This window comes from Leucoraja erinacea, unplaced genomic scaffold (genome assembly GCF_028641065.1).
Source record: "Leucoraja erinacea ecotype New England unplaced genomic scaffold, Leri_hhj_1 Leri_258S, whole genome shotgun sequence".
NCBI classification, from domain to species: domain Eukaryota; kingdom Metazoa; phylum Chordata; class Chondrichthyes; order Rajiformes; family Rajidae; genus Leucoraja; species Leucoraja erinaceus.
Window position 1 is genome coordinate 26,497 of NW_026576159.1, and position 27,673 is coordinate 54,169.

Sequence of the window (27,673 nt, forward strand, 5' to 3'; positions counted from 1 at the left end):
CGTGGGGGATTCCAGTCACCGTTTTTTCAGCGACCTGCTACGACTACGACAGTCGCTGGCACACTAACACTATCCAGCACACACTCGGGACAATTTACATTCATACCAAGACAATTAACCTACAAACCTGTACGTCTTTGGAGTGTGGGAGGAAATCGACAATCTCGGAGAAAATCCACGCAGGTCACGGGGAGAACGTACAAACTCCGTACAGACAGCACCTGTAGTCGGGATCGAACCCGGGTCTCTGGCGCTGTGAGGCAGCGACTCTACCGCTGAGGCACCGTGCCGTCCTAATTTTATGTCATGCCATGTAATGTTAAGGGTGTCAGAAGTTATGGGGAGAAGGCAGGAGAATGGGGTTGAGAGGGAGAGATAGATCAGCCATGATTGAATAGCAGTGTAGACTTGATGGGCAGAATGGCCTAATTCTGCTCCTAGAACTTACACACTTATTGTCTATATAGAACTGTGTTTACGAACCTACTGTGCTGCTGCATATAAAAATGTAATTGACAATAAACACTGTTGACCCCTATCAGGCTTCTGAACGGCCCCTCCATGAGCCAGGGTTCTGCCCGATTCACATCTACCTCATTGCGGACATTGGACTTTGTCTCTGGAACTGGTGTGCTACAATGCTGAGAACGATATTCTGCTCCCTGGTATTTTTTATCTTTATTTTTCTATCTATCTGTTGTACTTGTGAATGGGTTGATTGGAGACAATAGACAATAGGTGCAGGAGTAGGCCATTCGGCCCTTCGAGCCAGCACCGCCATTCAATGTGATCTTGGCTGATCATCCCCAATTAGTACCCCGTTCCTGCCTTCCCCCTATATCCCCTGACTCCGCTACCTTTAATAACCATATAACAATTACAGCACGGAAACAGGCCATCTCGGCCCTACAAGTCCGTGCCGAACAACTTTTTTCCCTTAGTCCCACCTGCCTGCACTCATACCATAACCCTCCATTCCCTTCTCATCCATATGCCTATCCAATTTATTTTTAAATGATACCAACGAACCTGCCTCCACCACTTCCACTGTAAGCTCATTCCACACCGCTACCACTCTCTGAGTAAAGAAGTTCCCCCTCATGTTACCCATAAACTTCTGTCCCTTAATTCTCAAGTCATGTCCTCTTGTTTGAATCTTCCCTATTCTCAAAGGGAAAAGCTGATCCACATCAACTCTGTCTATATAACGATATAACTTTAAGAGCCCTATCTAGCTCTCTCTTGAAAGTATCCAGAGAACTGGCCTCCACCGCCATCTGAGGCAGAGAATTCCACACTCATGGACAGTGTTATCCGATTTATTTGGATGCCAAGCAAACAGAAGATTTTCACTGTAGCTCAATACTAAACCAATACCGAGGAATGAAAAGACGATCAAACACTGGCATTTTAAAATACATTATTTTCTCGTTTATTTTCAGTGTTTTTCTCCAAAACAAAAGTTCAAGTCACAAGCAGTAAGAGAACAAATGCAAGTCAATAAAAGGCCATTGATTTATATATTTAAGGCAAGTTCTCCCTTTTTAAACAATATCTCTCACTCTCTCTCATTCTCTCTCTCGCTCACATACGCACAAACACCACACACACACACACAAATATAAAGTAAGGAAATTATCTCACCTCTATACAGATTCACTGAGATTCAAAAAAACTTGATCTCTTTGGAATGTATTCAGTAAAAGGCTTCTTTGCAGTCAGGCAGTGGAATAAAGACAAATAGATGCATTAAAAAAAAAAAAACTTACAATCCAACATGCTGTTTTAACTCACCATGTTTCAAACATAATTCAGTGAAATTTGCCCTACTGCTTCTTGTCTGATGTTCAATGCAGTCCAATACCTCCCCCTCACATAAAGTGACAACTTTCAAACCACATTTTACTCCCCCAGTCCCCTCCCAAGCTGTTCTACTTTGTTGAGGTGTAATCTCATGCCTGCATCAATTATTGAATAGATTGAACGATGCAGCATGGAAACAGAGCCTTCAGCCCACCGGGTCCATGCTAACCATCGATCACCCGTTCACACTAGTTCTATGTTGGCCCACTTTCTCTTCTCCCCGCATACCTGAGGGGAATTAACCGACAAACCCACACATCTTTGGGACGAAACCGGGAGAACCAGGAGGAAACCCACACGGTCACAAAGGGAGAACGTGCAAACTCCACACAGATAGCACCCGAGGTCAGGATGGGGACCCGGGTTTCTGGCGCTGAGAGGCACTCTGCCCGTTGCACCACCCAAGCCAACTGTGATCCCTACTCCATCTAAGCACATGGTCCAAGCTTGCCACCATCTCTTTGTCACAGGCTGGACGCTAAATGCCTAGATCCCAATGTCCACTTGGATGGGGAGTCTTTGTGGCAATGATCATTTAAATTTACGAGAATGATCCCAGCAATGAGTGGGTTAACATACGATGAGCGTTTGACGGCACTGGGCCTGTACTCGCTGGAGTTTAGAAGGATGAGGGGACACTCATTGAAACTTACCGAAGAGTGAAAGGCTTGGATAGAGTGGATGTGGAGAGGATGTTTTCACTAGTGGGAGAGTCAGGGACCACAGGTCATAGTTCAGAATTAAAGGACATTCCTTTAGGAAGAAGATGAGGAGGAATTTCTTCAGTCAGAGGGTGGTGAATCTATGGATTTAATTGCCACAGACGGCTGTGGAGGCCAGGTCAGTGGATATTTCTAAGGCAGAGATAGATAGAATCTTGATTAGTTCGGGTGTCAGAGGTTAAGGGGAGAAGGCAAGAGAATGGGGTTAGGAGGGACAGATAGATCAGCCATAATTGAATGGCGGAGTAGACTTGATGGGCCGAATGGCATAATTCTACTCCTATCACTTATGAACGTATGATTGGGCACTAGAAATCACGGTGAACTTTCCCCAACATCCAGTGCAGGAGCATTGAGGTCGATCTTAGTGTCTCCTAACCTTAACTGAAAGGAACATCTCTGGGCAAAAACATCTCTATTCCTTAAAAAAATACACAAAATGCTGGAGTAACTCAGTGGGTGAGGCAGTATCTGCGGTGAACATGGATAGGACTGAAGAGGCATCCTGAACCAAAACGTCACCTATCCATGTTCTCCACAGATGCTGCCTGACCCGCTGAGTTACTCCAGCAGCACCTTTCCCATCCTGAATCATTTTTACCCTAACTTTTGCCTTTGAAATCCACAAGCCCAAGGTAATCTTCGTTAAAACTCTACCTGCAACTTAAAGGGGGGGCTATGAATTAGGTTGACATAATTGAAGACCAGAATCTGCGTTAATAGACAGAGAATGCCGTAGTAACTCAGTGGGTCAGACAGCATCTCTGGAGAAAAGGAATAGGTGACGTTTTGGGGCGAGACACTTCTTCAGATGTCTGCTTTATTCTTTTGGTGGTAGAGCTCCAATCGACAAGGAAGTGATTCCGAAGGTCAGGTATTCCCTTGGATACCAGGGGATTGATGACCCGTGGCTGGTCTGGAGTGATGTACAGGTGATCGAGGATGGTGAGTTCTGAGGCCCACCACTAGTCACCTCAGTTCTGCTGAAGAGATATTGGCGGCAGGCCTTCATGAACACTGCTGGGGCAGATGGTTGAGCTACAGACTAGAATGCTACTAGATGGAGATGTCCAGGATTTTGACCACAGTGGCGCAGCGGTTTAGTTGCTGCCTTACAACACCAGAACCCCAGGTTCGATCCCGACTGCGGGTGCTGTCTACACGGAGTTTGCACATGACCGCATGGATTTTCCCTCTGGAAGGTCCAGTTTCCTCCCACATCCTAAAGACGTGCAGGTTTGCAGGTTAGTTGGCTTCTGTAAATTGTAACCTGCTCCTAGTATGCAGAGAGTGGATGAGTAAGCAGGATAACATAGAACTAGTGTGAACGGGTGATCGCTGATCAGTGTTGACTCAGTGTGGACTCTCTAATCTATCTCTAAACTAAACTCAACTCAATGAAACAGTTGTCTATGTACAAACCAGGATGATAATGAACTGGGAGTTAAAGTCAGAGGTGATGATATTCCCTAAGCCATGATACTACTGGCCTTCTGCCTGTGGAAGATCGGAGGATTGGTGAAGAGTGGGGTAGAAGGATTGCTGCTAAATGAAGCTATGAAACCTAACATTGTACGTGGACCTTACCTCATTTCCCACCAACCTGATTGAAATTGAAAAAAAAAAAAAAATTATTGTCCCTCGAACTTTAAAAGTTGAAATGTACTCAAAATACTCCTTGGAACTAACAGGTTAGCAGGCCACACAGATCTATCACAGTAAAGTAGAAACAGAAATGATTTGATGGTGTTGGTGTGGGGGTGCAGCTGCAGAGACTGTGCCAGAGAGAGGTAACAAATGGTGGAGACATGACAATATTAGCTAGTCCCCCTGGGAAATGAAGAGGGCCTCATTTGGATTTATGGCTTATGTACAATTCCTCGGCTCAATCTCAGAAGCATTTACAATCAATGTAAAGTGGAGGACTAAAATATAGTAACCCCTTGTTATAACAGACCATGGGGGGGGGGGGGATTGGTGTCCATTGTTGCCGTTGTCCACTAAAACTGAGTAAGGGATTTGCTCCAGCCACCTAGCGGTCTCTCCGCGAAACTACGAGTTGTTTTCAAACACAAAGGTATTTTTAAACAGCTAAAAAATGTATTTTTGTTACTGCAAGCTAAAAACACCAAAGGCTGTTAGTTACCATGTTTTATAAAGTGCCGATTGAGGCGATTGCTTGGCAATTTCAAGGCCTTGGCAATGTCAACGCCTTGGCAATTTCAACGCCTTGGCAATTTCAATGCCTTGACAGTATCAATGCCTTGACAGTATCAATGCCTTGGCAATTTCAAGGCCTTGGCAATTTCAATGCCTTGGCAATTTCAACGCAATTGGCAATTTCAACGCCTTGGCAATAGCAATGCCCTTGTTATTTAAATGCCGTGGCAATATCAAGGCCTTGACAATATCAATGCCTTGGCAATTTCCATGCCTTGTCAATTTCTATGCCTTGCCAATGTCAATAGCCTCCACAGTGTAACTAGTAGCCTGTGTTCTTAAACAGGCGGTCCGCTATAACCAAAATCCGTTATTAAGAGGTCTGTAGTAACGAGGGTTTACTGTACATTAAGGCACTCATTATCTTGCAACTTTCACTCTTTCATTTCTCTGTTGTAGATGCGGATACAGTGGCTTGTGACTCCAATCTCAGCCCAATGTCCATCCGTTTTATCTGAGCTGCATTAGTGGGCATTAGAACTTCGTTTAAGCTCAAGGCTTCCCTGATTAGTCCAATCCCATCCTCAAGTATATTCGGAAAGGGGAATATTGCAAAATCTCCCCTCACCTCCCTAACTGATCAAGATAGTTGGGGTAACTTACGGATGTCCAATGTAATTGCACTTAGTCCTGATTCAAATTAATCTGTACAAATTATATATTTCCCTGTAACCATTCAGTCTGGATCCTATAAGAGTCAGGAAGCTATGTTCACATTTTTTGGTCCATTCAGTTCCTAAAATCTACTTAATATTTTTATTTAGAGATTACAGCGCAAAAACAGGCCATTCTATGGACCAGCGACCCCCCCCCCCCTATACACTAGTACTATCCTACACACACACACACAATAGGGACAATTCACAATGTTACTGGTCAATTACCCTACAAACCTGCACGTCTTTGGAGTGTGGGGGCAAACTGGAGCACCCAGAGAAAGCCCACACAGGTCATGGGGTGAACGTACAAACTCCGTACAGCCAGCACCCTTCTCCCGCCCAGCACTCTTTAGTCAGAGGGTGGTGAATCTGTGGAATTCATTGCCACAGAAAGGCTGTGGAGGCCAAATCAGTGGATATTTTTAAAGCATAGATAGTTAGATTCTTGATTAGTACGGGTGTCAGGGGTTATGGGGAGAAGGCAGGAGAATGGGGTTAGGAGAGATAGATCAGCCATGATTTAAATGAGGGAGTAGACTTGACGGGCCGAACGGCCTAAATCTGCTCTAATCACTAATGACCTTATGAATAATGTTGCCTTTGAGCGGGGCCAGAGCAGAGGCACAGATAATCGAGTACGCGGTATTGAAACTATGGTAAACAATCCAAATTCTGGGCTTGTTTGGCAAGCGATGACAGTCAGGTTTCATAGTTTGGAATAAATCTGGGTGGTGAGTCTGTGGAATTCATTGCCACAGAAGACTGTGGAGGCAAAGTCAATGGATATTTTTAAAGCATAGATAGCTAGATTCTTGATTAGTACGGGTGTCAGAGGTTATTGGGAGTGGCAGGAGAATGGGGTTGGGAGGGAGAGATAGATCAGCCATGGTTGAATGGCGGAGTAGACTTGATGGGTTGAATGGCCTAATTCTACTCCTATTCCTTACGACCTTATGGCCACCCGTAATCAGGATCGAACCTGGCGCTGTGAGGCAGCGACTCTACCGCTGTGCCGCCATGTTGACCATTTATATTTTAAATGTTGCATATCCCTCCCAAAGGTCCTTAACGGAGCAGTGAAATATCGACAGCAGCATTGTTGACAGCAAGAATGAGAAGAAAATAAAAGTAAATCATGAAATCGTGATGGAATGGTTTAGTTCTGAAAGAAAGTGGATTCCAACATGGACAGAGAATTGGAACTTCCAGAGATCTCCAGCCTTTGATGAAACGCATCGCATGAGAATAGGGGCCAGTGTCCTTAGATATAAGGTGACCATTTTAGGAAGGTTGAGAGAAAATTGTGTGGTTTTAGATTAAAGATCAGGGAAGGAAAAGAAGGGAATGGTAGCACGGTGGCGCAGTGGTAGAGTTGCTGCCTCACAGCGCCAGAGACTCGGGTTCCATCCTGAGTACAGGTGCTGTCCATACGGAGTTTGCACGTTCTCCCCGTGACCGCGTGGGTTTTCTTCGGGTGCTCCGGTTTCCTCCCCATACTTCAAAGATAGACAGGTTTGTAAGTTAATTGACTTTGATAAAAATTGTAAGTTGTCCCTAGTGTGTGTAGGATAGTGCTAATGTACAGGGTGATCGTTGGTCAGCGCGGACTCGGTGGGCCGAAGGGCTTGTGTCCGTGCTGTATCGCTGAAGTCTAAAGGACTATTTAGAAAAATGCGTGGCAGAATTGAATGGTGAGGAACTGGAAACCCGATGGAAGGGACGAACTGCCATCTCTGATCTAAAACTGGGAAAGGCAGTGCTGTCGTAATAATTACCTACTATGGATATGTGTAGGAAGGAACTGCAGATGCTGGTTTACACCGAAGGTACACACAAAATGGTGGAGTAACTCAGTGGGTCTGGCAGCAGTTTAAGAATAAGGGCTAAGCCATTTAGAACGGAGACGAGGAAGCACTTTTTCACCCAGAGAGTTGTGAGTCTGTGGAATTCTCTGCCTCAGAGTGGAGGCCCGTTCTCTGGATACTTTCAAGAGAGAGCTAGATAAGGCTCTTAAAGATAGCACAGTCAGGGGATATGGGGAGAAGGCAGGAACAGGGTACTGATTGTGGATGATCAGCCATGATCACATTGAATGGCCGTGCTGGCGCGAAGGGCCGAATGGCCTGCTCCTACACCTATTGCCTATTATCTAGCTCTGGAGAAAATGAATAGGTGACGTTTCGGGTCGGAACACATCTTCAGACTCAGAGTAAAAAAAAAGACGAGCTATTCTTTTTGTCTAGAGATGCTGCCTGACCCATTGAGTTGCTCCAGCATTTTGTGTCCATTTTACAGATAATTCTACATTTTGATACTGGTGAAAAACCCATCTAGAGGGGATAATGCAGACAATTCATCCTTGCCACAAGGGAGGGATGGTCGTCGGTCAATATACCAATACCTTGCTTGTAGCTTCCAAAGGAACTAAAAGGGAAGAAATTGACAGATGGTAAACGCGCGTTCTTTGGTGAAGTTGCAATGGATAAAAAAAGGGGGTAGGTTTCAAACAAACACAAGAACAATATTGTCACAACACCAATGTTGTCCTCCCTGGTAATATCTTTTCCCAATCCAAAACTCACTTCTATCAAGCGGGAAGGGAGCGTAGATCAGCTCTGGAGATCAGTGACGGTGAGTTCCATTCAGTCCCCAACAAGAGACATTCACAGTGGGCAAATTCACAGCGGGGACATGGACAATGCAAGAACAATCCTTATGTGACAAACTCCATCCTGTCACAGAATGGATTCAGAATCTCCAGCACATTTAGACTGGAATGATGCGACTCGATTGTGTTTATAACATTCCCAATGTGATAAAAAATAGACAGAGATACAGATCAATGATATAAAATAAATCTCCCGCCTCTCAAAAAAAAAAGAATGGAGTTATTAACTTCTCCATTCTCTCTCGTAGCCACATCATACTAGAAATTACAGTAGGCTGCACTGTGCAGATGGAAGTTGCCAAAGATGGACAATTCCATGTGAAAAAGGTTTAAAAATCCTTGACGTTAAGGCATCTGACCCTTTCTCACTTTTCTTGTAAACATAGAGTCTTTTAAATCTTTCCGATTCATACAGGTGCTTTGGTTGGTGAACACAGCTCGCCATGTTAATGAACAAGGCACAGGGCCTGTCTCTTCTTCCCGCCTTCCAGCTCCGCTGAATTATTTCCTCTTTAAATAAATAGAAAAAAGTTTTTGTTTTGTTTTGCTGAATGTAACAGGAAGTAGATTCGTGGTGGAGTTCAGCTCACGACTGACGTGGAGTTTTACTTTGCGCCCATGTCCGTCTTGTTGTATTCCGTTTCCCCGGATGACACTTGGGAAATGCGCTTGGTGGAGCCCCACAGCCTCCTGGTGAACTGACCCGAACGCATCTGAAACAAAGTGAATGAATGAATACGTTTATTGGCCAAGTATTCACATACAAGGAATTTGCCTTGGTGCTCCTCCCGCAAGTGACAACATGACATACAGTGATAGTTAGGAATGACACATAAAACATTAAACATTAATAATAAAACATCATCGATTAAACATGTGAATTAAATAAAATACCAGAGCAACAGGAGGCTACAGATTTTTGGTTATTGAGTAGAGCTACTACTCGTGGAAAAAAAGCTGGTTTTATGTCCGGCTGCAGCAGCTTTGACAGTTGCTTTCCAAAGAGTTTGTGGCCAGGGTGAAGAAAGTCGAGACACAGGTAAATGATCCAGAATTGGACTCTCCTTCAGAGCCACAACCTCAACTACTCAGGAGGTCCCGACTACGGGTGCTGTCTGTGCAGAGTTTGCACGTTCTCCCTGTGTGGAATGTCTCCAAGGTCTTCGGTTTCCTCCCACACTCAAAAAAACGGACAGGTATGTATGTAAATTGGCTTTGTAAATGTAAAAAATGTCCCTAGTGGGTGTCGGATAGTGTTAATGTGCGGGGATCGCTGGTCGGCACGGACCCGCTGGGCTGAAGGGCCTGTTCCTGCGCTGTATCAGTAAACTAAACCTAAAACTAAGATCAGAAAGAGTGTGTAAACCAGTCTTCAGATTAAATTTATAAAATTATTCTTGTTTAGCTAATTTACAAGTTATTTACTTTTCTAAGTGGGGAGCAGGGTGGTGTATATAATAGTGTATATAATGGCAACTGTATCTTTAGGAACTGAGTACAAGAACAGTATGATTTATGTCATTGATATATCATTATCTTATCAATCTGGTGAATGTGTGTGAGTGTGCACCGTGTACTTTTGTGAAACCCTGCCACACTGGCAGCGGCATATACTGAATCCCTGCGCTTGTTTCTATCTACATGCTGAAGCCATAATATCTTACACAAAGGTACAGCAAATTGGAGGAACAGCACCAAATATTTCACTTAGGTACTTACAACCCAGCGGAATGAACGTGCAGGAAGGAACTGCAGATGCTGGTTTATACCAAAGATAGACACAAAACGCTGTAGTGATTCAGCAGGACAGGCAGCGTCTCTGGAGAGAAGGAATGGGCGACGTTTCGGGTCGAGACCCTTCTTCAGACTGAGTCAGGGAAGAGGGAGTCTAGAGCAGAATTTTCGTCGGAGAGAGGAGGAGAAAGTAGGCATATCTTGCGGAGATTTTGCAGTGGAGCGGACGAAATGTGTAGGACGGAACAGCAGATGCTGGTTCACACTGAAGATAGACCGAACATACTGGAGTAACAGCAGGACAGGCAGCATCTCTGGAGAGAAGGGATGGGTGACGTTTCGGGTTGAGACCTTGCTTCAGACTGAGAGTCAGGGCGTTTATGAATGTTGAATTCTCCGATTATATATTCCTTTTACAAACACTCCCCTCCCCTCCTTGCCCCCCACCGAAAAATCTGTGAACCAGTTTCACCCTTCACAATGATGTATCGCTCCTGGGACCACACCAATCTCACTATCCAAATTGCCTAACGGGGAACCACCTGGAGGCCTGAGGTCATCTGTTGCCAGCATGGCCTTTTCTTGCTTCCAGTTCCCGCTCCTCACAATCACTGTAGGAAAGGTCCCGAGCTGAAACATCACCTGTAGATCAATCACTATTGCTGATTTGATCCATGTCTGGTTTTGCTATTGCTGACCCGATCCGTAATCCATGTCGGGTTTCCCACTATGCCACCTTGTGGAATGCGAGCAGCCAAAATGCTTTCAGTTTAATCTATGCCTTCGAGCCTGCAGGTCCTTTGGTTCCTGTATGTATTTTATTAAAGTACTTATTATGGAGTTTTATGAATAGTACTTTATACATGGTGTCAGAGGTGAACTTCGGATCGACTCCGGCTGCTATTTTTACGTTTTCACACTCTCGGAGATGGCTGAAGCTCTCCGAAAACCGGAACCTCTCGTGTTCGATAGCAGAATCGGAGAGCGTTGGCGTCTCTTCGAACAACAGCATGATGTCTTCATCGCTGCATCCATTTTCTCCAGAGATGCTGCCTGAACCACAGAGCTACTCCAGCACTTTACGTCTATCTTTAGTACAGGAAACTGTTCGGTTTAGTTTATTGTCACGTGTACCGAGCGAGGTACAGTGAAAAGTTTTCGATGGGTTCTAACCAATCATCGGAAAGACTATACATGATTACAATCGAGCCATCCACAGTGTACAGATACAGGATAAAGGGAATAACGACTAGTGCAAGATAAAGTCCAGTCAAATCCGATTAAAGATAGTCCAAGCGTCTCCAATGAGGTAGATGGGAGGTCAGGACCGCTCTCTAGTTGGTGAGAGGATTGTTCAGTTGCCTGATAACAGCTGGGAAGAAACCGTGGAAACAAAGAACAGCAAATGCTGGTTCGTACCACAGATAGCCACAAAGTGCTGGAGTAACTCAGCGGGTCAGGCAGCATCTCTGGAGACATAGAATGGGTGACATTTTGTGTAGGGACCTTTCTATAGAGTGGAGGCCCCAACCTGAAACGTCACCTATTTTTCTCCTGAGATGATGCCTGACCCGCTGAGTGACTCCAGCACTTTGTGTTCACCAGACTGATTCCTGGGATGACAGGACTTTCATATGAGGAAAGACTGGATAGACTCGGCTTGTACACGTTAGAATTCAGAACATTGAGGGGGGATCTTATAGAAACTTACAAAATTCTTAAGGGGTTGGACAGGCTAGATGCAGGAAGACTATTCCCGATGTTGCGGAAGTCCAGAACTAGGGGTCACAGTTTAAGGATAAGAGGGAAGACTTTTAGGACCGAGATGAGGAAAACATTTTTCACACAGAGAGTGGTGAACCTGTGGAATCCTCTGCCACAGAAGGTAGTTGAGGCCACAGTTCATTGGCTATATTTAAGAGGGAGTTAGATGTGGCCCTTGTGGCTAAAGGGATCAGGGGGTATGGAGAGAAGGCAGGGATGGGATACTGAGTTGGATGATGAGCCATATCAAATGGCGGTGCAGGCTCAAAGGGCCGAATGGCCTACTCCTGCACCTATTTTCTATGTTTCTATGTGTCTATCTTTGGAAGAAACTGTACCTGAATTTGGAAGTATGTATTTTAGTTTAATTTAGAGATACACCATTGGAAACAGGCCCTTCGGCCCACCAGGTCCACACCAACCAGCGATCCCCGCACATTAACACTATCCTACACACACAAGGGGCAATTTACTTGTACACCAAGTCAATTAACCTACAAACCTGTACGCCTTTGGAATGTGGAAGGAAACCAAAGATCTCGGAGAAAACCATCACCTGTTTCTGCTTTGTAGTTGGACTCACCTCAGAGGGTCTTCCTGAAGCCACCACGATCAGTTTCCCATCGGTCAAACCAACGAGAATATGGCTGTTGTCTTTGGTCACAGAGACACAGTGGATGGGCACCTTCATGACCATTGGTTGCATTGCACTCTTCAAACTGAGAACAAAACAGGAATTAATTCACCTCATCGCACAGAGCCAAAGTTACTTATTTTTGTTTACATTGTTAGGAGCATGCATAGGCAGGCATGTCTCTCCCTCAACCCTATACTACCATTCAAAATGATTCACAGCCCAGTTCTATTCATTCAGGTTTGGTCCACAGTCCTTTAGGCCTGGATAGAGTGGATGTGGAGAGGGTAGACATTAGACAACAGACAGCACGAGTAGCCCGTTCGGCCCATATTCTTAAAGTGTGTCCCTGAACTAAACTAATGTGCAGCATGATGGCACAGGGGTAGAGTTGCTGCGTTACAGCACTTACAGCGCTAGAGTCACGGGTTCCCGACTATGGGTGATGTCTGTACGGAGTTTGTACGATCTTATTGAAACATATAAGATTATTAAGCAATTACATTAGCAAATTACATTAGCAAATTTGCAGATGACACAAAGCTGGGTGGCAGTGTGAACTGTGAGGAGGATGCTTTGAGAATGCAGGGTGACTTGGACAGGTTTTGGTGAGTGGGCAGATGCATGGCAGATGAAGTTTAATGTGGATAAATGTGAGGTTATCCACTTCGGTAGCAAAAACAGGAAGGCAGATTACTATCTAAATGGCGTCAAGTTGGGAAAGGGGAAGTACAACGGGATCTGGGGGTCCTTGTTCATCAGTCACTATAGTAAGCATGCAGGTACAGCAGGCAGTGAAGAAAGCGAATGGCATGTTGGCCTTTAGAACTAGAGGAATCGAATATAGGAGCAAAGAGGTCCTTCTGCAGTTGTACAGGGCCCTAGTGAGATCACACTTGGAGTATTGTGTGCAGTTTTAGTCCCCTAATTTGAAGAAGGACATTCTTGCTATTGAGGGAGTGCAGCGTAGGTTTACAAGGTTAATTCCCGGGATGGCGGGACTGTCATATGCTGAGAGAATGGAGTGGCTGGGCTTGTACACTCTGGAGTTTAGAAGGATGAGAGGATATCTCATTGAAACATATAAGATTGTTAAGGGTTTGGACATGCTAGAGGCAGGAAACATGTTCCCGATGTTGGGGGAGTCCAGAACCAGGGGCCGCAGTTTAAGAATAAGGAGTAAGCCATTTAGAACGGAGACGAGGAAACACTTATTCACACAGAGAGTTGTTAGTCTGTGGAATTCTCTGCTTCAGAGGGCGGTGGAGGCAGGTTCTCTGGATACTTTCAAGAGAGAGCTGGATAGGGCTCTTAAAAATAGCGGAGTCAGGGGATATGGGGAGCCGGCAGGAACGGGGTACTGATTGTGGATGATCAGCCATGATCACATTGAATGGCGGTGCTGGCTCGAAGGGCCAAATGGCCTACTCCTGCACTTATTGTCTATTGTCTATTGTTCCCGTCACCTGCGTGGGTTTTCTCCGGGTGCTCCGGTTTCTTCTCACACTCCAAAGACGTACAGGTTTGGGGGTTCATTGGTTTGGTATAAGTGTAAATTGTCCCGAGTGTGTGTAGGATACTGTAAGTGTGCGGGGATCGCTGGTTCGTGTGGGCGCGGTGGGCCGATGGGGCTGTTTCCGCGCTGCGTCTCTAAAACTAAACTCGCTCCAATAATAAGCTTAAGGTAGACAAAAATGCTGGAGAAACTCAGCGGGTGAGGCAGCATCTATGGATCTATGGAGGAATAGGTGACGTTTCGGATCGAGACCCTTCTTCAGACTGATGTGGGGGTGGGGGGGGCGGGGGGGGAAGAAGAAAGGAAGAGGCGGAGACACTGGGCTGTGGGAGAGCTGGGAAGGGGAGGGGAAGAAGGGAGAAAGCAAGGACTACCTGAAATTGGAGAAGTCAATGTTCATACCGCTGGGGTGTAAACTACCCAAGCGAAATATGAGTTGCTGCTCCTCCAATTTATGGTGGGACTCACTCTGGCCATGAAGGAGGCCCAGGACAGAAAGGTCAGATTCGGAATGGGAGGGGGAGTTGAAGTGCTGAGCCAGCGGGAGATCAGGTTGGTTAATGCGAACTGAGCGGAGGTGTTGGGCGAAGCGATCGCCAAGCCTACGCTTGGTCTCACCGATGTAGAGCAGCTGACACCTAGAGCAGCGGATGCAGTAGATGAGGTTGGAGGAGGTGCAGGTGAACCTCTGCCGCACCTGGAAAGACTGCTTGGGTCCTTGGATGGAGTCGAGGGGGGAGGTAAAGCGACAAGTGTAGCATTTCCTGCGGTTGCAAGGGTAAGTACCTGGGGAGGGGGTGGTTTGGGTGGTTTATTTATCTTAATAATAAGCCAAACTACCTTTGAAGATCCCGTACATGTAGAGAGCACTGGTCGGTGCCCAGAACCACAAACTCCTCGACGATACTCATGGTGGACACCTGCTCGTCCATCGTCACGGATGCAAGGTGCTTGCCGTTCACAGAATAAAGATGCAGGAAGATTTTATCCTTGAGTAACAACGACAAAACAGAAGCACAGGGCCAATGAACAAAGGAGACGGCAGGGGAATGACACCAACCCCCACAATCAGCACGGTGGGTTGCACAGTGGGTAGAGCCTTCTGCCTCACAGCGCCAGAGACCCGGGTTCGATCCTGACCTCGAGTCTTGTGCGTGTGTGCGTGCGTGCGTGCGTGTGTGCGTGTGTGCGTGTGTGCGTGTGTGCATGCGTGCGCGTGTGCGCGTGCGCGTGTGCGTGTGTGTGTGTGCGTGTGTGTGTGTGTGTGTGTGTGCGTGTGTGTGTGTGTGTGTGTGTGTGTGTGTGTGTGTGTGTGTGTGTGTGTGTGTGTGTGTGAGTGTGTGTGTGTGTGTGTGTGTGTGTGTGTGGGTGTGAGTGTGTGTGTGTGTGTGTGTGTGTGTGTGTGTGGGCGTGGGCGTGGTGCCCGTGTGGGCGTGGGCGTGTGCGTGTGCGTGTGTGTGTGTGTGTGTGTGTGTGTGTGTGTGTGTGTGTGTGTTGTTGTTGGTGTGGGTGTGTGTGTGTGTGTGTGTGTGTGTGTGTGTGTGTGTGTGTGTGTGTGTGTGGTGTGGGCGTGGGCCGTGGGCGTGTGTGTGTGTGTGTGTGTGTGTGTGTGTGTGTGTGTGTGGGCGTGGGCGTGGGCGTGTGTGTGTGTGTGGTGTGTGTGTGTGTGTGTGTGGTTGCACCTTCACCCTGTGACCGCGTGGGTTTCCTCCTGGTGCGCTGGTTTCCTATTCCCGTCATGGTTTTATACACCTCTATAAGATCACCTCTCACCGTCCTACGCTCCAAGGAATAGAGTCCAAGATGTATTCAAGAGAGGGATTGGACGGTCTAGCCGCAAGAAAAATGTTCCCGATGTTGGGGCGAGTCCAGAATCGTCTGTTCTAAATGGCTTACCCCTTATTCTTAAACTGTGGCCCCTGGTTCTGGACCTTGCAACATCGGGAACAAGTTTCCTGCCTCTAGCGTGTCCAAACCCTTAATAATCTCATATGTTTCAATAAGATACCCTCTCATCCATCTCATCCTTCTAAACTCCAGTGTATACAAGCCCAGCTGCTCCATTCTCTCAGCATATGACAGTCCCGCCATCCCGGGAATTAACCTGGTGAACCTACGCCCAATAGCAAGAATGCTCTTCCTCAAAATAGGGGACCAAAACTGCACACAGTACTCCAGGTGTAGTCACATGAGGGCCCTGTACAACTGCAGAAGGACCTCTTTGCTCCTATACTCCTCTTGTTATAAAGGCCAACATGCCATTCGCTTTCTTCACTGCCTGCCGTACCTGCATGCTTACTTTCATTGACTGATGAACAAGGACCCCCAGATCCCGTTGTACTTCCCCTTTTCCCAACTTGACACCATTTAGATAGTAATCTGCCTTCCTGTTTTTGCTACCAAAATTGGTATTGCCAACTGTCCTGTATTATAGCCGGAACATCCCGTATTTTGGGCTGAATTGGTTTGTCCCGTACGGGACCGCCCTTGTCCCGTATTTGACCGCTACTACTCGGGTCGAGGGGACTGTCGGGTCGAGGAGCGCCGCGTCCGGCCCCGCCTCACCCGTCCCGACGTAGTGCAGCCCGTGGAGTGCAGCAGCAGCAGCAGCAGCAGCAGCAGCCTCGCCCGTGGCCCCGTCGGTCGGTCGGCAGCCCGGCCAGCTGTCCGACCTTCGGACCTTCGCTTACCGCCGACACCCCTCCTTCTCACGGCCGATCATCGGTTCATGAGTTGGATGGGGTGCCGGACTTTGGGGCCAAAACTCCTCAGCTGGCCCGCCCGCCGGCTGGGCTTTGTGTGCAGTCCAGCACCCGGGGCCAACTCATCATTCACCCAGCCACGGCCCAGTCGGTCAACGAATTGCCGTGGGGAATTTGTCCCGTATTTTGACCTTTTGTCCCTTATTTAGGAGTGAGGAAGTTGGCAAACCTAGTTTCTATGCATCTATAAATAAAGTCCTGGCCTGCTCTGCCCAACCCTCTCGCTACAGCTCCAGGCCTGGAGAGCTGGCATCATGTGAGGCAGGCATCTCTGCCGCTGTGCCACCCCCAATCAGTTCCCAATCAGTCCCCAATCAGTAGTTACCTTTGGTGCGGGCCTGCTCTCGATGGTGCTGTGGATGACAATCTGGCCTTCACATCCAACGACCAGGGTGTTGATGGTGACGGGGAGGGTGGTCTCACAGGGGGGTCTCAGGGTCCGGGTGAACTGCCCACGCCGGATGGTGTGCACATTCACCGTTCCATCCTGCGGAACAAAACAAAAGCTGAACTCCATCTTTGCTGGTTCCGAAAATCCAAATTCAATGAAAAGACACAAAATATTTACTGGTAGTTTAGTTTAGTTTATTGTCGGGTTTCTTCCAGGTTTAGTTTAGTTTAGATATACAGAGCGGAAACAGGCCCTTCAGCCCTCCGTGTCCATGCTGTACAGCGATCCCCGCACACTGACACTATCCTACACACACTAGTTTAGAGATACAGAGCAGAAACAGGCCCTTCGGCCCTCCATGTCCGTGCCGCTCAGTGATCCCAGCACACTAACACTATCCTACACACCAAGGGACAATTTACAATCTTTACCAAAGCCAGCTAACCTACAAACATGTACGTCTTCGGAGTGCTCATGTTTCCTCCCACATCTTGAGGACGTTCGGGTTTGTAGTTTAATTGGCTTTTGTAAATTGCTCCATGTATAGAATAGAACAAGTATAGGTGATGATGACTGGTTGAGGCGGGTATGGGCAGTGCTTAGTGTAGTTGATTGTCCGAGGTACAGTGCAAAGATTTTTGTTGCGTGCTATCCAGTCAGTGGAAAGACAATACATGATTACAATCGAGCCGTTCACAGTGTACAGATACATGATAAGGGAATAACGTTTAGTGCAAGTTAAAGTCCAGTAATGTCCAATCAATGATAGCCCGAGGGTCACCAATGAGGTAGATAGTAGTTCAGGACCGCTCTCTGGTTGTGGTAGGATGGTTCAGTTGCCTGATAACAGCTGGGAAGAAACTGTCCCTGAATCTGGAGGTGTGCGTTTTCACACTTCTGTACCTCTTGCCCGATGGGAGAGGGGAGAAGAGGGAGTGGCCAGGGTGCGACTGGTCCTTGATGATGCTGCTGGCCTTGTCGAGGCAGCGTGAGGTGTAGATGGAGTCAATGGAAGGGAGGTTGGTTTGTGCGATGGTCTGGGCTACGTCCACAATTCTCTGCAATTTCTTGCGGGTCTAGGATGGAGCTGTTCCCAAACCGTGCTGTGACACATCCCTATTATGCATATAAAAGACAGAAATGGTGGTGGGACAGCATGGTGGCGCAGCGGTAGAGTCGCTGCCTCACAGCCCCAGAGACACGGGTTCAATCCTGACTATGGGTGCTGACTGTACGGAGTTTGCACGTTCTCCCCGTGACCTGCATGGGTTTTCTCCAGGCACTCCGGTTTCTCCCCACACTCCAAAGACGTGCAGGTTTGTAGGTTAATTGGCTTTGGTAAAAATTGTAAATTGTCCAAAGTGTGTGTGGGATAGTGTTAGTATACAGGGTGATCGCTGGTCGGCACGGACTCGGAGGCCGGAAGGGCCTGTTTCCGCGCTGTATCTCTGAAGTCTATGGAATTTCTTTAGTCAGAGGGTGGTGAATCTGAGGAATTCTTTGCCACTGAGGGCTGTGGAGGCCAAGACAATGGCTATTTTTAACGCAGAGGTAGATAGATTCTTGATCAGTACGGGTGTCAGGGGTTATGGGGAGAAGGCAGGAGAATGGGGTTTGGAGGGAGAGATAGATCAGCCATGATTGAATGGCGGAGTAGTCTAGATGGGGCCAAATGGCCAAATACTGCTCCTATCGCTAATGATCTTACGATACAAGGTTTAAGAAAGAACTGCAGATGCTGGAAAAATCGAAGGTAGACAAAAATGTTGGAGAAACTCAGCGGGTGAAGCGAAGGAATAGGTGACGTTTCTGGTTAAGACCCTTCTTCAGTTTGAAGAAGGGTCTCGAACAGAAACGTCACCTATTCCTTCCCTCCACAGATGCTGCCTCACCTGCTGAGTTTCTCCAGCATTTTTGTCTCCCTTATGATAAAAGGGAAGAATTTTACCTGTCACTTATGAATATCTTCTGTCTCCGACCGGAAGGCATTGCAGAGGGTGGTGAAAATTGCCCAACGCATCACCGGTTCCTCGATCCCCTCCATTGAGTCTGTCCAAAGCAAGCGCTGTCTGCGGAGGGCGCTCAGCATCGCCAAGGACTGCTCTCACCCCAACCATGGACTGTTTACCCTCCTACCATCCGGGAGGCGCTACAGGTCTCCCGTTGCCGAACCAGCAGGTCGAGGAACAGCTTCTTCCCGGCGGCTGTCACTCTACTAAACAACGTACCTCGGTGACTGCCAATCACCCCCCCCCCCCAGACACTTATTATTATTTATTCAAATCATTTCCTATGTCGCTCTTCCAGGGAGATGCTAAATGCATTTCGTTGTCTCTGTACTGTACACTGACAATGACAATGAAAATTGAATCTGAATCTGAATCTGAATCTATCTGTACAGCAAACTAAACTAAACTAAACTTAGCGGTGTATTGTGGTGTGATTAGAAATGGGGGATACAGTCAAGTATTCTTTATTGTCATTCAGACTTTACAGTCTGAACAACATTTTATGCCTTGCAGTCATGACATAGAATAAAATAACAAAACACACAATAAACACAGATTTAACATCCACAACAGTGAGTCTATCAGGCACCTCCTCACTGTGATAGAAGGCAAAAGTCACAGACACGCTGTCTCTGGGTTGTGAGATGGATGGGGTCTGGGTATAGATGTGACACCAGGCTGATCTTCGGGGCAGTAAATGGAATTGATTTCATGAATTTCGTGCCCTACCTGGTTCACGTCAGTGTTGAGGCTGAGTACACCTTACCTTGGAGCCTGATACTGCCATGTCCAGCTCCGTGCTGATGGCCACGCAGTTCACCACATCATCATGTCCGTAGAGCACTTGTACGGGCTTCTGGGCCAAGCCGCTCGCAAAGCCACCCTGACAACACACGCAGAGGGGGATCAAAGGCACGGATTATTGAATTGCATTGAATACTTTATTGTCACATCGGATGAGTCAAAGTGAAACTGTTTGCTTGAATACACAAGGTATGTCAATAGCCGCCACATAAAGGGCGCTTACAACTTTACAATTCCCCCCCCCCCCCCCATTGTTCATTGTCCACCCCCCTCCCTCACAGCAGTCCCCCCCCCCCCCCCCCACATCGACTGCTGCGCCGACCTCTCCGCTAATGCAGCCGGGTCTTCTCCAGACGCCTCCGTAAGGCAGTAGCTCTCCTGCTATGCCACCATGCCGCCCCCTTGGGTAAAAGGTCCTGACCGCTCACCCCTATGCCTCACGATTTTACATTCATCTATCAGGTCTCCCCCGTAAACCTCCGGGGTTCAAGAGAAAACAATGCTAGTTTCTCCAACCTCTCCCTGTAGCTAATGAATGAATGAATATGTTTATTGGCCAAGTATTCACATACAAGGAATTTGCCTTGGTGCTCCGCCCACAAGTGACAACATGACATATACAGTGACAGTTAGGAATGACATATAGAACATTAAACATTAATAATAAAACGTTATTGATTAAACATGTGAATTAAATAAAATACCAGAGCAAAAGGAGGCTGCATATTTTTGGTTATAGATTAGAGCTACTACTTGTGAAAAAAAGCTGTTTTTATATCTGGCTGTGGCGGCTTTGACACCCCCTAATCCTGGCATCATTCTGGTAAAGCTCCTCTGCACCCTCTCCTCTCCAAGACCTTCCTGCAACAAAGTCCTTAAAACCTCCAAATCAAATAACCATTTAATTATCCTGATGAGATTAAAGTGGGTTGCATCATTTCTCCCGATGCTACAATTCTTGGTGAAATTATGGAATACATCTGATAAACCTGCATTGCGATATTTCTATTGCCAATTTATCCTTCCCAACGCATCACAGGACATAACAGGAACAGCTTCTTCCCCTCTGTCATCAGGCTTCTGAACGGCCCTTCCATAAGCCAGGGTTTGCCCGATTCACCTCTACCCCATTGCGGACATTGGACTTTGTCTGTGGAACTGGTGCGCTACAATGCTGAGAACTATATTCTGCACTCTGTATCTTCCCCTTTGCTCCACATATGATATTGGAGTTTGACGATTGTATTTATGTATAAAACCTGCAGGAAGGAAGTGCAGATGCTGGTTTATACCGAAAATAGAGACAAATTGCCGGAGTAACTCAGCGGGCCAGGCAGCAGCTCTGGAGAAAAATCGGTGACTGTTCGGAAAAGGCCAGAACAAATCAGGGCTGGTAACAAATGACATTACGAAGGGTGGAGTCCATAATGGTTGGAGACCACCCCTAGACAAAGCTGTTCCCTGTACCTCGGTACACGGGACAATAATCTAAACTCAAACCCAAACTTCTGACAAGAATGATCCCAAGAATGATTGGGTTAACATATGATGAGCGTTTGACGGCACTGGGCCTGGAATCGCTGGAGTTTAGAAGGATGAGAGGGAGACCTCATTGAAACGTACCAAACAGTGAAAGGCCTGGATAGAGTGGATGTGGAGAGGATGTTTCCACTAGTGGGAGAGTCTAGGACTAGAGGTCACAGCCTCAGAATTAAAGGACGTTCCTTTAGGAAGGAGATGAGGAGGAATTTATTTAGTCAGAGGGTGGTGAATCTGTGGAACTCATTGCCACAGACGGCTGTGGAGGCCAAGTCAGTGGATATTTTTAAGGCAGAGATAGATAGATTCTTGATTAGTGCGGGTGTCAGTGGTTATGGGGAGAATGGGGTTGAAAAGGAGAGATAGATCAGCCATGATTGAATGGCGGAGTAGACTAGATGGGCCGTATGGCCTAATTCTGCTCCTATCACTTATGAACGTGAGTAAATGTAAAACCGACCCTAAAATGCCCTTATTTCTCATCCTGACATGTAACCGGGAAGCATTTTACCTGCTGTATGACCTGCCACACCATGCAGGTGGTGTCTCTTGATCCAGAAATCAGGTAAATACCACAGAGGTCCAGTGCGAGGCATGTCACTATATCTGTAGGGAGAAAATGTGTGATTCAGTACAATGCATCCGATGCCGTTTAACTGACGTGTTTGTCACAGAGTGAGTGGGGTGGCATCGTGGCACAGCAGTAGAATTGCTGCCTCATGGTAACCTCATCTGAGGAAGGACATTCTTGCTATTGAGGGAGTGCAGCGTAGGTTCACAAGGTTAATTCCCGGGATGGCGGGACTGTCATACGCTGAGAGAATGGAGCGGCTGGGCTTGTATACTTTGGGGTTTGAAGGATGAGAGGGGATCTTATTGAAACTTACAAAATTCTTAAGGGGTTGGACAGGCTAGATGCAGGAAGATTGGTCCCGATGTTGAGGAAGTCCAGGACAAGGGGTCACAGCTTAAGGATAAGGGGGAAATCCTTTAAAACCGAGGTGAGGAGAACTTTTTTCACACAGAGAGTGGTGAATCTCTGGAACTCTCTGCCAGAGAGGGTAGTTGAGGCCAGTTCATTGGCTATATTTAAGAGGGAGTTAGATGTGGCCCTTGTGGCTAAGGGGATCAGAGGGTATGGAGAGAAGGCAGGTACGGGATACTGAGTTGGATGATCAGCCATGATCATATTGAATGGCGGTGCAGGCTCGAAGGGCCGAATGGCCTACTCCTGCACCTAATTTCTATGTTTCTATGTTTCTATGAAACATATAAGATTGTTAAGGGTTTGGACACGCTAGAGGCAGGAAACATGTTCCCGATGTTGGGGGAGTCCAGAACCAGGGGCCACAGTTTAAGAATAAGGAGTAAGCCATTTAAAACAGAGACGAGGAAACACTTTTTCTCGCAGAGAGTTGTGAGTCTGTGGAATTCTCTGCCTCAGAGGGCGGTGGAGGCCGGTTTTCTGGATACTTTCAACAGAGAGCGAGATAGGGCTCTTAAAGATAGCGGAGTCAGGGGATATGGGGAGAAGGCAGGAACGGGAATACTGATTGGGGATGATCAGCCATGATCACATTGAATGGCGGTGCTGGCTCGAAGGGCCGAATGGCCTACTCCTGCACCTGTTGTCTATTGTCTCACGGCGTCAGACACTCAGGATTGATCAAACTGTGTACGGGTTTGTATGTTCACCTCGTGGCCTCTTTTTCTCCGGATGCTCTAGTTTTCCCCAGACTCCAAAGACGTGCAGGTTTGAAGGGTAATGGCTGATCTCTCTCTCTCCCTCTCAACCCCATTCTCTCCATAACCCCTGACACCCGCACCAATCAGGAATCTATCTATCTCTCCCGTACAAAAATATCCATCGACGGTCTCCATAGCCGTCTGTGGCAATGAATTCCACAGAATTCCACAGATTCACCACTCTCTGACCAAAGGAATTCCTCCTCATCTCCTTCCCAAAGGAATCATTTGCGAATTGTCCCCAGTGTGTAGGATAGTGCTATTGTGTGGGGTGATCACTTGGTCAGTTTCGACTCTGCAGTCTAAAGATATGGCTTAAAACTCTGGGCTACCCATTCCACATAGATCATCTACCACCCACTGACTCTAATCCTACACGCCTCTAATCTATCTTTATTGTCACCATATTGTCATCAATTCCCCATATATTCTACCGCTCACAGGAACCACCACTCACAAGGACCATCAGCCGCTTGAACACGACAAAGTCAAAGATAGAATCATAGAGCGATACAGCGTGGAAACAGGCCCTTCGACCCAACTTGCCCACACCGACCAACATGACCCAGCTACACTAGTCCCACCTGCCTGCGGTTGGTCCATATCCCTCCAAACCTGTCCCAGCCTCCACTACCTCCTCTGGCAGCTTGTTCCACACACCCACCACCCTTTGTGTGAAAATGTTACCCCTCAGATTCCTGTTAAATCTTTTCCACTTCAACTTAAACCCATGTTCTCTGGTCCTCGATTCACCAACTCTGGGCAAGAGACTGTGCATCTACCCGATCTATTCCTCTCATGATTTTATGCACCTCAATAAGATCACTTCTCATCATCCTGCGCTCCAAGGAATAGAGTCCCAGCCTACTCAATCTCTCCCTATAGCTCACACCCTCTAGTCCTGGCAACATCCTCGTAAATCTGCTCTGTACCCTGTCCAGCTTGACAACATCTTTCTTATAACATGGTGCGATGGATTGAGGCCCCGCAGCAGCCTGGGGCTTGCCTGGCTCGAACCCCGCTCCAGGAGAGCCAGCGCGCGGACTGGACTATGTAAACGGTGCCAAAATCTGGCGACTCGTGCAAGTGGTCTCAGTGGACTATTTATATACACTTTGTACTCGTCTGAGGACCCGAAACGCCTCCCATTCCTTCTCTCCAGAGATGCTGCCTGTCCCGCTGAGTTACTCCAGCATTTTGTGTCTACCTTCAATTAAACCAGCATCTGCAGTTTTTTCCTGCACATTTTGTACTAGTTTTTAGTTTAGTTTAGTTTACAGATACTGAGCAGAAACAGGCCCTTCGGCCCAGCGAGTCCGTGCCGACCAGCGATCCCCGCACACTAACACTATCCTACACACACTAGGGATAGTTTACAATTCTACCAAAGCCATTTAACCTACAAACCTGTACGTGTTTGGAGTGTGGGAGGAAACCGGAGCACCCGGAGAAAACCCACGTAGGTCATGGGGAGAACGTGCAAACTCCGTACAGACAGCACCCGTCGTCAGGATGAAACCCGGGTCTCTGGTGCCGTGAGACAGCAACTCTACTGCTACACCACCATGCCGCCCATAGGAGATTGTGCTTGAGTATGAACTGAATGGACTTGGAGGGATATGGACCAGGCGCAGGCAGGTGGGACTAGTGTAGCTGGGACATGTTGGCTGGTGTGGGCAAGTTGGGCCGAAGGGCCTGATTCCAAACTGTATATCTCTATGACTGGGGTTTTCTCTGTACCTCATATTTAGTTAAGAGACACAGCGCGGAAACAGGCCCTTCGGCCCACCGGGTCCGTGCCGACCCACACATTAACACTATCCTACACCCACTGGGGACAATCTTTTCATTTATCAAGCCAATTAACCTACAAACCTGCACATCTTTGGGATGTGGGAGGAGGCCGAAGATCTCGGAGAAAACCCACGCAGGTCACGGGGAGAACGTGCAAACTCCGTACGGACAGCACCCGTAGTCGGGATCGAAACCGGGTCTCCGGCGGTGCATTCGCTGTAAGGCGGCAACTCTACCGCTGCGCCACCGTGACTGCACATGATGACAAACTTATAGCACACGGCATTGGGGGTTCAGTATTGATGTGGATAGAGAACTGGCTGGCAAACAAAGGAAGCAAAGAGTAGGAGTAAACGGGTCCTTTTCACAATGGCAGGCAGTGACTAGTGGGGTACCGCAAGGCTCAGTCCTGGGACCCCAGCTATTTACAATATATATTAATGATCTGGATGAGGGAATTGAAGGCAATATCTCCAAGTTTGCGGATGACACTAAGCTGGGGGGCAGTGTTAGCTGTGAGGAGGATGCTAGGAGACTGCAAGGTGACTCGGATAGGCTGGGTGAGTGGGCAAATGTTTGGCAGATGCAGTATAATGTGGATAAGTGTGAGGTTATCCATTTTGGTGGCAAAAACGGGAAAGCAGACTATTATCTAAATGGTGGCCGATTGGGAAAGGGGGAGATGCAGCGAGACCTGGGTGTCATGGTGCACCAGTCATTGAAGGTAGGCATGCAGGTGCAGCAGGCAGTGAGGAAAGCGAATGGTATGTTGGCTTTCATTGCAAAAAGATTTGAGTATAGGAGCAGGGAGGTTCTACTGCAGTTGTACACGGTCTTGGTGAGACCACACCTGGAGTATTGCGTACAGTTTTGGTCTCCAAATCTGAGGAAGGACATTATTGCCATAGAGGGAGTGCAGAGAAGGTTCACCAGACTGATTCCTGGGATGTCAGGACTGTCTTATGAAGAAAGACTGGATAGACTTGGTTTATACTCTCTAGAATTTAGGAGATTGAGAGGGGATCTTATAGAAACGTACAAAATTCTTAAGGGGTTGGACAGGCTAGATGCAGGAAGATTGTTCCCGATGTTGGGGAAGTCCAGGACAAGGGGTCACAGCTTAAGGATAAGGGGGAAAATTCTTTAAAACCGAGATGAGAAGAACTTTTTTTCACACAGAGAGTGGTGAATCTCTGGAACTCTCTGCCAGAGAGGTTAGTTGAGGCCAGTTCATTGGCTATATTTAAGAGGGAGTTAGATGTGGCCCTTGTGGCTAAGGGGATCAATGGGTATGGAGAGAAGGCAGGTACGGGATACTGAGTTGGATGATCAGCCATGATCATATTGAATGGCGGTGCAGGCTCGAAGGGCCAAATGGCCTACTCCTGCACCTAATTTCTATGTTTCTATGTTTCTATGAAGAAGCACTTGCCGTGGTGTTTGGCCATTACTCACCGATGTGCCTGGTGATGTGTCCCGTCACTTTGCCTTTACTCAAGGATGTTACCCGGAGACTGTTGTCCCAGTGACCGCCGCTGAATAGCAGCTTTCCGTCGTGGGAAACGGCCAGGATCTTTGGCGATAAATCGATACCAGGAGCGAGAGGCCCCGACAGGAATCGCTGAGTTCTGCAACAAGAGATAGCAAGCGTCCAAGGTTAGTTTATTGTCACGTGTACCGAGGTACAGTGTTGCGTGCTATCCAGTCAGCGGAAAGACAATACACGATTACAATCACAATGTACGAATACATGATAAAAGGAATGACGTGAATCATAGGTAATGAGGTCTTAAAGGATAGGAGTATAATTCGGCCCATCAGACCCCATCCATCTCATAACCCTCCATCTCTAATCTCACCGCAATGCACCACTAAGTTTGCTTTACAGATATTCATGTTCATAAGTGACAGGAAAATGCTTCCCTTTTATCATTAGTGATAGGAGCAGAATTAGGCCATTCGGCCCATCGAGTCTACTCCGCCATTCAATCATGGCTGATCTATCTCTCCCTCCTAACCCCATTCTCCTGCCTTCTCCCCATTACCCCTGACACCCGTACTAATCAAGAATCTATCTTAAAAATGTCCACTGATTTGGCCTCCACAGCCTTCTGTGACAATGAATTCCACAGATTCACCACCCTCTGACTGAAGAAATTCCTCCTCATCTGTTTCCTAAAAGAACGTCCTTTAATTCTGAGGCTGTGACCTCCAGTCCTAGACTCTCCCACTAGTGGAAACATCCTCTCCACATCCACTCTATCCAGGCCTTTCACCATTCTGGATGTTTCAATGAGGTGCCCCCTCATTCTTCTAAACTCCAGCGAGTACAGGCCCCGTGCCGACAAACGCTCATCATAGGTTAACCCACTCATTCCTTGGATCCTGGAATATAGTTGAGTACAAGATAAAGTCCGATTAAAGATAGTCCGAGGGTCTCCAATAAGGTAGATAGTAGCTCAGGACAGTGTTGTTTATTGTCACGTGTACCGAGGTACAGTGAAAAGCTTTTGTTGCGTGCTAACCATTCAGCAGAAAAGCAATACATGATTACAATCGAGCCATTCACAGAGTACAGATACATGATAAAGGAATAAAATTTAGCGCAAGGTAAAGCCAGTAAAGTCCGATCGAGGATAGTCCGGGGTGGGAGATTGCAACCTTCACGTGGTCCGCCCTGTTTCGACTAATGCAATCAACTCTCGACGTGCACAAACGGAAGATCAAATAGACAAATTGTCCAACAACTTTAGGCTGTGCACGTCACACGAAAGAAGGAGAAGGATAGTCCGATAATAGTTCAGGACTGCTCTCTAGTTGGTGATAGAATGGTTGAGTTGCCTGATAA

At 47.2% G+C, this 27,673-nt stretch overlaps 1 protein-coding gene across 1 annotated transcript in view; it reads right to left on the bottom strand.

Moving 5' to 3' along the window:
- Window positions 1-1,408: 1,408 nt before the first annotated feature.
- Window positions 1,409-27,673, bottom strand: part of LOC129693317 (neurobeachin-like protein 2) — a gene marked incomplete at its 5' end in the record, with an annotated part of 143,723 nt that continues 117,458 nt past the window's right edge. The window contains 7 exons of the mRNA XM_055630164.1: window positions 1,409-8,845; window positions 12,214-12,349; window positions 14,621-14,769; window positions 16,868-17,029; window positions 19,709-19,825; window positions 21,797-21,891; window positions 26,281-26,453. Of these exons, the coding sequence (XP_055486139.1) occupies window positions 8,738-8,845; window positions 12,214-12,349; window positions 14,621-14,769; window positions 16,868-17,029; window positions 19,709-19,825; window positions 21,797-21,891; window positions 26,281-26,453 (940 nt within the window). The remainder of the gene's footprint in view (window positions 8,846-12,213; window positions 12,350-14,620; window positions 14,770-16,867; window positions 17,030-19,708; window positions 19,826-21,796; window positions 21,892-26,280; window positions 26,454-27,673) is intronic.